This window comes from Peromyscus leucopus, chromosome 1 (genome assembly GCF_004664715.2).
Source record: "Peromyscus leucopus breed LL Stock chromosome 1, UCI_PerLeu_2.1, whole genome shotgun sequence".
NCBI lineage: Eukaryota > Metazoa > Chordata > Mammalia > Rodentia > Cricetidae > Peromyscus > Peromyscus leucopus.
This window is the reverse complement of record NC_051063.1, coordinates 190,437,082-190,451,831: the sequence shown is the minus strand read 5'-3', so window position 1 is coordinate 190,451,831 and position 14,750 is coordinate 190,437,082. Positions and strand designations below refer to the sequence as shown.

Below are 14,750 nucleotides of genomic sequence, written 5' to 3'. Positions count from 1 at the left end.
CAAGAAAATGGAGTCACAGGCTTTAGATAGATATTCTGTATGGGCCACCCTTACAGAGCAGGCCCCACTGTGAATGCCATGTATAACTCAATTGCTCTACACATGCAGCTGTTTTTCCGTGACATGGACTTTTTGATACAATCCCATGAATTCTTACTTTGTGAGTCCTCCAGAACCAATAATGAATGTCTCGTTGTGGGTAATCTATCAAAATCCATTGACATCATTTGCTGTGGGATGTCTTTCTATATGCTGTGAATATGTATTGCTCTAACTGTTTGATAAATAAAGCTGTTTGGTTAATAAATCTATTTGGTGAGGCAGAAAAAGGTTAGGTGGTACATTCCAACTGCAGAGAGAAGAAGAAAGACAAAGGTATAGGAGATGCCAGCTGCCACCAAAGGAACAACAACATGCCAGCAGACTGGTAAGCCACGAAACATTTGGAAAAATATAGATTAAGAATTATGGGTTAATTTAAGTGTTAGAGCTAGACAGTAATAAAGCTGAGCTAGTGGCCAAGCAGTTATAATTAATATAAGCTTCTGAATGATTATTTTATAAGTGGCTATGAGGCCACAGAGGCTAGGCAGGACTGGAGAAAACTTCTGGCTACAATTATTTGTAAAGCTGTTTACATTAAAAGATAACTGAGGTAGTCAAAGGAACAAATTTTCCCAAAATGTCATCTTCCCTGGGGTATTAATTTCCAAAATTAATTCCAAAGGATGAATGATGTCATGAAACTAGCTGGCCTATCATCCTATATATTTATCATCTAAATTGTATATCATGGACCACGGACAGCAGATGAAGAGCCCCGGGGAAGAGAGTTTTAAAGTATTCTCAATGGGTGAGGAAACAACTGCACACACAAAATGGAATCATGAATACACAAGTAGCCTCTTATTTGGCTTCAGAAATAAAAGCAGGTGGGGATATTTGGGTGCCTATTTGACGTTCTGATCAGAATAGCATGTCACAATCCAAATTTCCCAGGGTTAGATTAGAAAAAAATGTTCACTTCGATTTTGCTCTTCTTACTCCTGAACATTCTACTTCATGTGGCAACTTTCATTCATCCCAGGTGCTTTTGGACAATGAAGCAGAGTGAAGACAAGGACAGAATATTTGAGTCATGTGCCTTCATACTTGATGTAGTGCATGGGTCAGTGGAGATAATGGATTTGATACAACCTTTCAAAGAACGGTAAGTGCCTTGTACTTTCTATGTAAATGTCATGAATATTTAATGAGGGATCAAGAGGACGAGGATCAAAGTAATGCCTTGCAACTTCTGGCCTGTTCTCTGAACCTGCACACCATTAAACAATTCCAAATTCTTTTAGAGACCCAATGGCATTTCTATTTATAATTTTTCTGGAAAGTGTTTTGTTTTTCTCCCAGTTACCCTAAAGTTTCCCCAAGCCTGGATGCTGAGTGAAGAAAGGACACTATACATTATTCCATCACATATAGTCTGCCTCTTCACAGTTTCCGTATCACAGCATCAGATGATGTCTTATCAAAGGATACCTCATTCTATTTCAATGAATGTCACTCTGATTCGGAACAAGTAAATAGCCATAGAGTAGAGTCAGCTGCTGAACATTCCATCATCATGTAGGTCCTATAACATTGCTTGGACAAATAATATTTGTGGCACACTAACTACAGAGACTTTTCACATAGATATTCAGTTACTCTCTCAGACGCTCTGCATGGGCTCACAATGTGCCTTTCAAAGATACATTGAGGATGGAAGTAGGAAACCTGTCCACTTTGAATCACATATGTGTTCCTGTTTCTCTATCCCTCACTTATATACATGTACATTCACTGGTCTTTAATTTCAAAATTCATTTATTTACTCTTTCATTAGAGCAAAGAAGGATTGTGTGAACTGTAAACGATATGCTTGCATTCTTTGAGAACTGAGTCTGTCCCTAATAGTGGTGACTGCTTGCTTAACCTTATCACTTGCCTGAGAGACAGCTGTTGCATGTGATAGTTGGCAACAACTGATAATAGCAATAGAGGTGTTACCTACTAGCTCATCTGTGCCATTAATCAAGAAGCATGTGTCTTCTCCCTATATATGTCTAAGCTGTTTATTCTCTGACACTTACATCACATTTACCGCTTTTGTTTTTCTGTAAGTAATTTTACTCATTATATCTGCATATTTTCCCAATTTCGGCATTACATACACTTTGGTTTTGTGTATATTTGATCTTATTGATTAGATGGCATGAAATGACCAGGATGAAAGAGGAGTTATTATTCTTCCCATGAACATAAAAACAATCTGATATTATTCTCTTCCAACTGATCTGTTACCAGTTTTTATCACATAGCCTCCATATATTTTACATTTTAGAGTCTTATATTTTACAAACATGTTATACTAGTACCTCCAAATCTCTGTAGGACTCTAGTCTCATATTAGTGTAACTAGAAAAGTCTTCAAATGATGTTTTCTAGAAAAAAAGCTATGTTGGTAGGATATACCCAGTGTGAATACACAACATGGCAGTGTACACATAAAATAAGTGAAAAATAGAAGGTAGTACAAACTCAGACCTAGAAAAATGTATCCCTATGCATTTGAGGCCTATTTAGTCTACAGATGGAATCCTAAAGCCTAACTGATCATTAATACTATCCATACACACAGATGAATACAGTCACACATCTTTACCAAATACATCCCTGGTATTTGAAATTATTTAAAAATAAATCCTTAAAAAAATTCATGGCTGCAATAGATAAACCAGAAATAAAAAAAGATGAATATGGTCAGGATGAGATATGTGAACTATACTGCCCACTGATTTTAAAGAATTGTAAGTCCAAGAGCCAAATGTTGCCTAGGCTATTTTGCACACATTTGACATTTATGACTGCCTTACCTAATTCAGTTAATTTCATAAGAAAATACCATAAATCGAATGGCTCACACACCTCATGCATTTTTTATTTTGCTCATAATTTAAAAATGAAAGCATGATGAGGTTTACTGTTTGGTCAAAGCCTATAGCCTTGTCTTTACCTTTTGAGAAAACACTCAAATGCCAGAGATGGACAAGGCTCCCTGTGGAAGATGCTGATGGCTCATCTTATTTATAGGAACTGTATTCTCATGAACCTTTAAATGTTTTTGTAAGATTCCATCTTCTTATGTCATCTCAACATGCCAGCACAGAAAATTTGTTTCAATCTTTGAGAGTGGTTAGGAATACCATCCCGTACAGGATAGTCCTTGTATTAATTACACATGATTATCTGTATATCTGTCCCTAATGATTGTCACCTTTTACAGAGGAGGAAATGACAACAATCAGTTTGCACTGGCCTTAGCTTTTTCAGTGGATGAAGTCAACAGGAACCCTTATCTTCTACCAAATATGTCTTTAATATTTGGATTTCTAGAAGGTGGTTGTAACATCATGTCACGAACATACAATATCATTGAATCTTCTGTAAATCTTCATTATAAAGTGCCTAATTATAACTGTATTGAAATGACCATGTGTTCAGTGGTGCTTTCAGGACCTAGCTGGGAAGAATCTTTAGTAGTTGGGAAAGCAATGGACCTCTACAAATATCAGCAGGTGAGAATTTATGTGGTTAGTTGTGCAAGCAATCCTGTCTCTATTGGTGCCATTCCAAGATGCCAAGAAGAGTTTGAGGGAGAAACTGACCTTACACTTATGTCAAACTATGTAGTTCAAGGGTACCATTCAGAGATTTTTATGGGCCTTTAATATTTCTCTTTTTAAAGTATAGCTAAAGGAAGAGGTTACAGGTAAGGGGATATTTAAAAACTCTGCAGAAAAATATGTTTAACAAATTATTTTAGTCCATGGGACCTCATGCTCCTTCCTGTGTCACAGATTGTTCAACTTACTTTTGGACCCTTCCATCCTATCTTGAGTGATGAGGAACAATTTCCTTATTTGTATCAGATGGCCCCTAAGGACACATCTCTAGCCCTGGCCATGATCTCCCTCATACTTCACTTCAGCTGGAACTGGATTGGGCTGGCCATCTCAGACAATGATCATGGTATCCAGTTTCTCTCATATTTGAGAAGAGAGATGGAAGAAAATATAATCTGCTTTGCCTTTGTGAACATGATTTCAGTCAACATGCACTTATACATGTCAAGAGCTGAAGTATATTATAGACAAATCATGACATCATCCTCAAATGTTGTTATTATTTATGGTGATACAGACAGCACTCTAGCTTTGAGCTTTAGAAGGTGGAAATCTCTAGGTATACAGAAAATATGGGTCACCACCTCACAGTGGGATGTCACTACAAGTATGAGAGACTTAACACTTGACTCATCTCAAAAGACTCTAACTTTTGCACACCATCATGCTGAGATTTCTGGATTTAAAAATTTCCTCCATACCTTGAGCCCTCTCACCCCAAATGAATATCTGGCAAGTCTGGACTGGATGAACTTTAACTGTGAAGTCTCAGCTTCTAATTGTAAGACACTGAAGAATTGCTCATCCAATGCCTCACTGGATTGGCTAATATTGCAGACTTTTGACATGGCTTTTAGTGATGAGAATTATGATATATACGATGCAGTGCATATCGTGGCTCATTTCTACCAGGAGAATCTTCTTCAGACAATGGATAATGTGAAAGAATATCAATTTAATTGCTTAGAGGTACAGTCTCGTAAATTGGATGATATTTGGTGTCATCAAAGTCAAAGTCACTAACAGTCTCTCTGATGTTCCATTCGAGTTGATTAGGGAATATTTTAGCAAATATAAAGATTTCTGAACATTTTTCTCCTGAAAGAGTTAATCTAGATATTGGTATAAATCTCCAATGCAAAGGTAGTGGAGTGGACACACAATTATCAAGGGAAATCAGTGATTTTGTTCAGGAGCACGTGAATATAATCACCCCTGTTCTAATACTGGAAACTTGGGCACCCTTCTTCATTAATCCTCTAATGGATGGAAGATAAGCTTTTGTTCATTAGTTGTCAAATATGTGGTAAACACTGTAGGGGATGGTTTCCTAAAGTGTTATTAACTCATTCTTCCCCCACTCTGGGCTCTGGAAAACACAGAAAATAATGCTAGGATTCTGTTCAGTACATACATGTGTATAAATATATGTGAATGGATGGCAATCACTGTTTATGAGTGTGTATGTGCTTGTTTCTGTGTATCTGGGTGTATATCTGTGCTGATGAGTGTATGTGTTTCTGTATATAAATATGTCTATCTGTATATAAATTTATTTGTAGAAGTAAATATAAATTTGGCCTGCATCAATTTTTTTCTGTAGGTGTGTATTTCTGTGTGTATTTGTCAGTGTATGTGTCTACATGTGCATATGTGTGTGATTTCTGTACATTTTTTTGATTTGATTGCACATATGTATATGTGTTTCAGTGCATCTGTGTGTATATGTGTGTGTGTCTGTCTGTCTGTCTGTCTTTGTGTTTGAACATAAATTTAACTCCATCGGTGTCTTCTTGTGTGTTTTTATCTGTATATATCTATGAATTTCTGAGTGTGTGTATGAGCCTGTTTATGATTTTTGGGGGTTTCTTTTTCTGTGTGTCTGTTTGGGTGCGTAAGTGTGATTTTTGTGTGTCTGTGTGTTCACATGTGTGTCTTGACTTATCTAAGTATGTGTGAGTAAATAGTATGTGGCTGTATTATGTATGTATTTCTGTATGGATATGAGAGTGTGTCTATGTGTGTGCATGTTTAACATTTTGTTTGGTGTTGGCATGTATGACTGCATTTGTGTTTGGTAGTATCCACTGAGAGAATTGCAATTCTAGGGACATTATGATAATTTTATTAATCCACTTGCTTTCATTGAGATTTCTCAACTGTGCACCTTCAATAAAGTTGTATTTATGATGAAATCAGAATACATTTTCTGACTTTGAGCAAGGACACACACACTATTATAGAATTGCTGACTGTCTTTCAGCTGCACTCCATTCTTAGGAAGACCAACTTCACCTATACTGCTGGGGACAAAGTGAATATGAAACAGAAAGAAAAACTGCAGGCAGAGTATGACATTTTCCAGATTTGGAATTTCCCAAATGGTCTTGGACTTAAGGTGAAGATTGGAAAGTTTAGCCCATATTTTCCACATGGTCAACAGCTCGATTTATATGAAGACATTATAGAGTGGGCCACAGGAAGTAGAGAGGTGGGTGTGACCTAACTGTTCTGAATTCCATTGCAAAGCAATAACACTGTGAATTGTTTCCATTTGTGCTTTCTTATAACTTAGTGACATGAAATCAATTGTCACATTAGGGACCATTCTTTAGCCTCCTTTAGTATGACTCTCCTTTTCACTTTTTGATGTGTTTTATTAATTCTTTGTGGATGTCATACATTCATACGTTGAATTTTTATCATACTTGTACACGTTTCTGTCTTTTAATATAAATTTAAAAATGATTGTTAGCACTGTTTAATATTATTTCCAGTAAAGTGAAATTCTCTAGGTACCATTCTGAGTACTACACAATGATTTTCCTCTTTTCTGCTGAACCTCTAACACCAGTGCTGAAAAATTGAGGGTAATTATAAATGAGGAGTAAGTTACACATAGGCAAATCATTATTTTTTATTACAAAAAGTGTTTTAAGCCTTTTAGCAACAGATCCTAAATTGCCAACATCTATAGCCATACATAAATATAACATTTTCATGATACACTTAGGTATACTATGAATTATATAACGTTTCTCTTCTCTCTTTCTTTTTCTCTTCTGCGGGTATGAGTGTTTTATCTGCATGTATGTCTGAATTGTGTGATGCATATGGATGCCAAACTGTGACTTGCCTCTCTGGGACCTGGAGACAACATAATGCCACAAAATGGGTATCAGGAATCAAATCTGAAGCATGATCATGAGCAGCAATAGTTATTGACAGCTGAGCAATTTTCCCAGCTGTGAAGTTTATCCTGTAAAAGACATTGTGAACTAGAGGAATATGTCTTGGTTCTATTAATTCTTTCATAATTAACTGAAACAAACGAGGGTGTGTTTAGTTTCTCAGTCCTTGGGGGTGGCCTTGATCTGGAGGTGGTGGGAATGGGGGGTGGGCTGGGGGAAGGGGAGGGGGGCAGGAAGTGGGAGAACAAGGGAATCTGTGGCTGTTATGTAGAACTGAATAGTATTGTAAAATAAAAGAAAAAAAAGAAATACTCAACATTCCTCCCTACAACAACCTGCATTAAAACCCCCCAGAACTTCATTTTCCTTTTCTTAGTATCCTGTCCATATGAACCAATAGCAAATAGTTAGGATAGAATTAATAAGAGTTTTATTGATTTGAGGTGCTTTGCACCAGTTGTCAGACAATACTCACTTTGTAATACAGAGTATAAATTAGCCATAATGTTCCAGTTAAAAATTATTAAATTTGAATATTGCTATTCTGTCCAATTCAGGTCATCAAATAATGAAAAGTCAAATTAAATATGTTGTTAAAGAAAAAAAAAAACAATGTAACTTGTGCTCTAGTCACAGATATACAATTTTCAATGCAGAAGCAAATGTACAAAAAAAAGAATACATCAAAGCAACACAACTCCAAGTGTAATAGTTTAGGCTTGAATGAGAGTATACATAATGACATACTAAAAAAGAAGAATTCAAAGATGATCCTGAAACTCAGACATTACACAAATTACTTGCAGGAGAATGCAATGACATCACAAAAGCTTGCATGTAATAGGAAACTGTAACACAGGCATTCTAAAAGTAAAAAAAAAATAATGAAAATAATTCAATTTAAAATATGGAAAGGAAAGACAAAAGAAATCCAATAAAAATCTCTCTTAGAAATCTCATTAAAACAATACTTAAAGTTGAAGACAAGATAGCAAGACTTGAAGACAAGGCAGAAGAAACTATGAAAAAGATAAAAATAAGGAAAATGAAAGATATATGAGACCAAGAGTGTATAGTTAAAGAATCAAGTTTACAAACTGTGGGCAGAAGAGCAAAAGGAGTCAGATAGGCATCAAAAGTATGTCCAATTAAATGCAACAATACTTTTCCAAAACACAGTGGGACATGTAATCTTCTAGAGAAAGGAGACAATAAATACCAAACACATAGTATCAAAAATATCCTTTCCCTGATAAATTTTACTTAAAATTTGAAATATACAGGGCAAAGAAAGGAAATTGAAAGTGGCAAGATAGAAGCCCATTTCCTAGAAAGGCCCCTATAGTAGAATACTTCATGAACTCTCTTAAAATAGGAGAGTATCAGTGATGTAATTCAGTTACAGTTACAATTGTAAGTCCCAGTTAATATAACTAATAAAGTTATCCTTTATGCTTGAAAGAGACTGTGATGGCTGCTCTAGGGTAGAAAATTGACTTGCATGTGGAATTTATTAAAACCAAAACATCAGCAACCCACTTTTGAGGAATTTTGGCTAAATTTGTCATAGGAAGATCATCTTATGTTTCAGACTTTTGAGAGAGGAAGACATGCCTTATGCCAGGTGGTGGTGGTACACACCTTTAATTACAGCACTCTGAAGGCAGAAGCAGTTGTTTCTTTGAGTTTGAGTCCAGCCTGGTGTACAGATTGAATTCAAGAACAGTCATGGCTACAAAGAGAAACCTTGTCTCAAAAAACAATTCAAAAATAAAGAAAAATGGACAGAAGAAGGGAATAATGAAGAAGACATGCATTTAATTTAAGATAATATCTTATTTTTTTTAATTAAAGCAAAAAAATTATTCATTTTATATACCAACCATAGATCCCCCTCTCATCGCTGCTCCTGCTTCCCCAAACCCTGCTTAAACCTTATTAAACCACTCCGCCATAATGGGAAGTTCTGCCATGGTTTCTATTTGCAAACTTAGCTTGCATGGACTTGCTATCAAGGCCAGACTGGACATAAAGAGCTAGTGAGTTGCCTGCATCTGCCTCGCAAGAATTTGGACTAAAGATATGAACCACAACATACATCTGGCCTCACTAATGATTTTAATGGAATTTTTTAAAAATTTTTTTCTCATATGTCTAAAAATACATGGGAAAAATTGGATATTCTCCACTCTTCTTCAAAATAGTCCTTAATATATCAGCAAGCACAAAAGAAATTGTAAACATGATAAACAAAAAAGAAGGGAAGAATTGTGCCTGCTGATATTTTAATTCCAATATTCAGGAGGAAGGAAACACAGATCTCTGTGGTAACTATATCATCCTAGTCTACAACAGGAGTTGAGGTCTCCCAACAGTACATTGTGACACCCTTCTGTCAAGAAAACTGAAAAACAAAAGGAAGATTTATAGTTAACTGTATTGTGGAGAATATGGAAGAGCCAGTGTTTAAGAGACACTGCAGTTTCAACACAGAACTCAGTCCTGAAGAAAGGATGCAAAGTGAAGACACAACAATCAGTAGCTTTCTGAAGCAGCATTCAGATCGCTCTAAGCAGGTTGTTGGTGAAAAAAAATGACCTTTTATTTTAAACTTTAAGAAATCCTTTAATTAAGACTAAGTAAGCTAACTTTTATTCAGGTACCCCCAGTACGTAGAGCTTTTGTAAAACATTTTCACCTCAGGAAACACTCCACCTTCCAGTTCAATTCTTGTCAACTCAGCACTTTATCACTACAAATGCACCAGGCTCTGCCATTTACCTATTTTTTCTTATACTCTCTTTTTCATGCTTTGCAGTGCTATCTGATTGGAGTTCATGTATGCTATCTGAGATATGAGGACTTACTTTCTGTTTCAGATGTCCATTAGCTCTAGCTTGCTATGCTATTTTTGTGATGAAACATGAACTAAAAAAAGTGAAGAGGAATGGTAGATCAGGCTCATGGCTTACAGTCAAGGGAAGACAAAGCAGGATTCTGTGGTCTACAACTAAAGCTTAGCTCCTTATGAAAAAAAAATCCTTACTGGCTTGCTGTGCTTAATTTCTCATATGCCCCGCCTAGGGGCAGCAATGCCCACAGTGGGCTGGGTACTCCTAAATCAAGTACCAATTAATAAAATGTATTACAGGTTGGATGACAGGCTAGTTCAATGCAGAAGATTTTTTTAGTTAAGATTTCCATTAACTTTTTAATATGCTTTGTGGTAAGTTGACTAAAATTAACTAGAAAAAACAGTTTGGAAGCATCAAAGTGTTTGGGCACAACAAACAACCTATTCTTTTTCCTAAATTACTAGCAATGTGAAGCCATTCAACTTTATATTAACATTTCCACACACTGATAAATATTGTTTTATATAATATACTAAGTGAAATGTGGTTGGTCATTTTATGTGGATATGAAAGTGGTCACTTGCTTATTTCAGCATGCTCATCTAATGTAAATATGGAAGGAGTAGGCAAAAGTACTGATAACAGCATGTATCTAATTTTCCTCAGATGCCGCCCTCTGTGTGCAGTGATGACTGTGGTCCTGGATTCAGAAAATCCTGGCAGGAGGGAATGACAATCTGCTGTTTTGATTGCAGCTCCTGCCCAGAAAATGAAATTTCTAATGAGACAAGTGAGTGTTTGCAGCTAGATAAATTCTTCCCAATGATCATCCTCTCTAACGCACATGGGGATGATCAAAGGGTTTAAAAGTCTACTTCACAAATCAAATACATCACTTTCTTATGTTCAAGTTTATAAGAAATTCATCAATAACAGCTTGTCTCCAAGTAAGACCCTTGGCCATGACATACTGCTTTGACTCAATGAAAATTCATGGCATGTGTCATAATCTCAAATAAACAGTTTTGATAATCAAACTGCAGTGTGAGGGAATTCTACACATCTTTCCTAGTGTGATTATCTCCTCTAAAATTACATGTAGATTATATTCCACTTATGAATCTTTACTAATATTAATTTTTTCAAGTTGTATGTGTATATGTCTCCCTACATAATTTTATAAGCACCATGTATGTGCTGGAATCAATGGAGAACAGAACAGGGCATCAGAGCCACTGAACTCTATTATGTGGGTACTAGGAACCAAATGACAGTCCTCAGTAAGACTAATGGAGACAGGAATAATTACTTGTAAAATTAACAGAAACCATTTAGTATGAGACGGATAACTTCAAGCAATATCCAGAAATCCCCCTTTCAAAGTATCAATGTGATTTGAAGTCTAGGGAAGTATGAATAAGAGATGGCACCTGATGGAGAAAATGGAGAGTCCTTTGTTCAATATTTTTCTACACATCACCCATTTAATAATGTTACAAAAATAAGATTAAAATTGTTTTGCATGAAAGCAACAATTCACAATTATCTGAAGGGTGTTGTCACCCACACAGCCTTTATTAGCCAAATGATTATCTGGTTAGATTTGGCTCCATGCAAATGGCAGACAGATTGTTTTTCTCTTCTATTGCCTGTCATCCCATGCAATAAATTGAAAGTCTCTAAAGGACACTTATGGCCAGTAATATGCCACAGCAATTAACTCCCTTTCTACTAAAGCTGATGATGAGTTCATCCCTATGTAGTAGAAAGAGCCAACTCCTAGATGTTGTCTTCTGACCTCCAGGCACTCACAACTCCTAGAGTCACTTAAGTAATTAAACAAAGTCTAGTGAAATGATCTTAAATGAAACAATATATAAGAGGAATGGGTATTTACAATGATAAATACAGCAAAACTTAAACAAAAAGTATTTTATTATTACTTTAATTATGTGTATGTATGTGAGATGAGTGGTTATGTGTGCACAATTGCAAGTGCAAGTAAGAAGCATCCAATCCCTCTGTAGTTAGAGTTACAGCCAGTAATGAGTGACCTGACATGGGTGCTGGGGACTGAACTCAGGTCTCACGCAAGAACAGAAAGTTCTCTTCTCAATTGCGCCAACATTCCAGTCTCTTGAACAAATTACCTAATTTTGTGTGTCCTCAAATTCATTGTTCTACATAATAAGACTTAAACTCTAGAAGCACATCATGACTCTCTTCAGTTATCCACTGATGCAAAGCAATTGGAATCACATTTCCTAAACATGCCAGCGTAGAGATTACAACTTATGAATGGGGTCCTATTCCTTCAAACAAACATTCTGTGCTATATAACTCTTGCTTGAATGTTCACATGTTGAGTTGCTCATGGTGTTATATCAATAACTCCTTCACACTGAAGGACACTTGCAGAGTCTGGGTCTCATATAATTGGGAATTAGGGGAAGAAGATGGTGCTTGTTTCTTACAAAGGGTGATGGAATCAAGATGTAGGGCTTTTTAATTCTAAAAACACACAGAGGTTTTCATCTTGAGTGATAGGGTTACTGTTTCATATGAACAAGCCTTGGGAACACAGGGTCCTTACTTCCAGATGAGACCACAACTAAGGGAATGTTTATTTAAGGTATTTAATTATTTTTGCATTTCAAACATCAAAATTATGTAACATTCTTCTATCATTTTATTCTTCCTGCTTACCCCATATAAATTGAATCACTCTCATATTCATGAGCTCTTTTGTTACTCTACATGTAGACCCACATGATTCTACATACACACACACACACACACACACACACACACACACAACTTAATGATTCTGAAGGGATTTTAGTCAGACCAAGAGTGGCCAACAAGTCTCTATCAAGCCCTACCCTTTTCCCATATTCCATTAGCCTTGCTAAGGACCATTAGATTACTGTGGTAGTTTGAATAGGACTCACCACATAAGATCATTAGTTATAGTGGGTAGCTGTTCTTGCTATGACCTCGAAGCTCCACCCACAGTGAGGTAGCAGGCAACTGTTATACTTGCCTATCATCTTGAAGTGCATGTTCCTGGGGCATGGCTGCTTGTGTCCCTTAAGACCTGGGATGCACATAGGCATCGCTCTTTGTTCCCTGGTTGTTTCAGATGGAAGAACAGAGTGGGACCATGCTCACACTTCCAGGATCCTGAGACAAATTCCTGTATTCTTTCCTGTGAGGTTTCTTTCTCAAATATATTCCTTTGCCCTTAAAGCAGACTTCATGGATTTCTCCCATTATCTGGTGCCCAGTGTGGGGCATGAACCCACAAGCCTGGGATTAAGAGTCACATGCTTTACCAACTAAGCAGTCCAGGCAGACTTCATAGAATTGTCTCATTAGCGGAGTGGTCTTATTGGAGGAAGTGTGTCACTCTGGAGGCAGAATTTGAATAATGATTTCAGCTTCTGTCACTTAAAAACATTAAGTCACTTTCTCATAGCATTCAGAATGTACTGAAAATATCTATGCTTTTCTTATTAGATAAAAAGATTGTATCATTAACACACAATTAAATATACAACATAATGATGGTTTAGTTTGCTTACAAATAAATATAATGAATAAATATAGTGAAATTGAAGCATTGCCGTGCAGAAATTTCTTTCACTAGCATTGTCACAAAAATGCAGACTTTGGCCTGGTTCTGCAGCACACTTAATTGAAATGTCTTCTCTCTAAAAATGCTGAAACTGCACTAATCATTCTTTCCTTTCTCCAACAGCTGTGGATCAGTGTATGAAATGTCCAGAGGAGCAGTATGCCAATGCAGAGCAGAATCAGTGCATTCCCAAATCTGTGGTCTTTCTGACCAATGAAGACCCCTTGGGAATGGCTTTGACTTTAATGGCCTTGTGCTTCACTGCAATCACAGCTGCAGTTCTTGGGGTATTTGTGAAGCATCATGACACTCCCATTGTCAAGGCCAATAACCGCAGTCTCAGCTACACCTTGCTCATCTCACTCCTCTTTTGTTTCCTGTGTCCCTTGCTCTTTATTGGTCATCCCAATGCAGCTACATGCATCCTGCAACAACTCACATTTGGAGTTGTATTCACAGTGGCTGTTTCCACGGTGTTGGCCAAAACAGTTACCGTTGTTCTGGCTTTCAAAGTCACAGCCCCTGGAAGAAAGTTGAGGTTCTACCTGACTTCAGGGGCACCCAACTATCTCATTGCCATCTGTACCCTCATCCAAACTATTCTGTGTGTAATCTGGCTGGGAGTTTCTCCTCCATCTATTAACATTGATGCATATACTGAGCATGGCCACATCATCATTGTGTGTGACAAGGGCTCAGTTACTGCATTCTACTGTGTCTTGGGATACCATGGCTCCCTTGCCTTTGGGAGCTTCATTGTGGCTTTCTTGGCCAGGAATCTCCCTGACAAATTCAATGAAGCCAAGTTGCTGACCTTCAGCATGCTCTTGTTCTGCAGTGTCTGGGTCACCTTTCTGCCTGTCTACCACAGCACCAAGGGCAAGGTCATGGTTGCTGTGGAGGTCTTCTCCATCCTGGCCTCCAGTGTTGGCCTGCTGGGATGCATCTTTTTCCCCAAGTGCTACATAATTTTGTTAAGACCAGAGAGAAATTCTCTCCAAAAGATAAAGGAGAAAACATCTTTCTGAACTGCCATTTCCTTAAATGAAACTGACAACTTTAGTATTGGTCCAGAACCATCTCTTAGGATGCAATGCAAGATGCATGCATTAGCTTGTGACTGTAAACTATTCTTCTAATGATGATGCCTTGAATTGTCATGAATATAGATTTTCTGTACATTGTCTCTTATAAAATTCCAATCAATCACTTATTCCACAAGTCCTGGCATTAGACAGTTTTCCACAGTTCAAGATCTCTTCTTTCTCTAATATACAATAATATTTCTAATAAACTGTGTTCTTCTCTTGATGTCTGAGTGATAGTAAGAGTTTGATAGCACAAT

The 14,750-nt window shown here is 36.9% G+C and overlaps 1 protein-coding gene across 3 annotated transcripts; it reads left to right on the top strand.

The window, feature by feature from the left end:
• Window positions 1-1,016: 1,016 nt before the first annotated feature.
• Window positions 1,017-14,433, top strand: LOC114685608 (vomeronasal type-2 receptor 116-like). 3 transcript variants are annotated; one of them, XM_028860246.1, is made up of 6 exons: window positions 1,017-1,210; window positions 3,323-3,614; window positions 3,897-4,691; window positions 5,986-6,213; window positions 10,435-10,558; window positions 13,529-14,433. In XM_028860246.1, exons 1-6 carry the CDS (start codon window positions 1,017-1,019, stop codon window positions 14,431-14,433), a joined length of 2,538 nt encoding a protein of 845 aa, XP_028716079.1. The 3 variants fall into 3 exon arrangements, with proteins under 3 accessions (XP_028716079.1, XP_037060322.1, XP_037060323.1); XM_037204427.1 differs by lacking the exon at window positions 1,017-1,210 and having other exon boundaries at window positions 3,351-3,575; XM_037204428.1 differs by lacking the exons at window positions 1,017-1,210; window positions 3,323-3,614 and having other exon boundaries at window positions 3,903-4,691; window positions 10,435-10,564.
• The last annotated feature ends 317 nt before the right edge of the window (window positions 14,434-14,750 follow it).

Coding starts and splice junctions, on each gene's coding strand:
- LOC114685608 (XM_028860246.1), top strand. CDS start 1,017: ATGTTCACTTCGATTTTGCTCTTCTTACTCCTGAACATTCTACTTCAT. Junction 4,692..5,985: donor ATCAATTTAATTGCTTAGAG/GTACAGTCTCGT, acceptor ACTGTCTTTCAG/CTGCACTCCATTCTTAGGAA. Junction 10,559..13,528: donor TGAAATTTCTAATGAGACAA/GTGAGTGTTTGC, acceptor TTTCTCCAACAG/CTGTGGATCAGTGTATGAAA.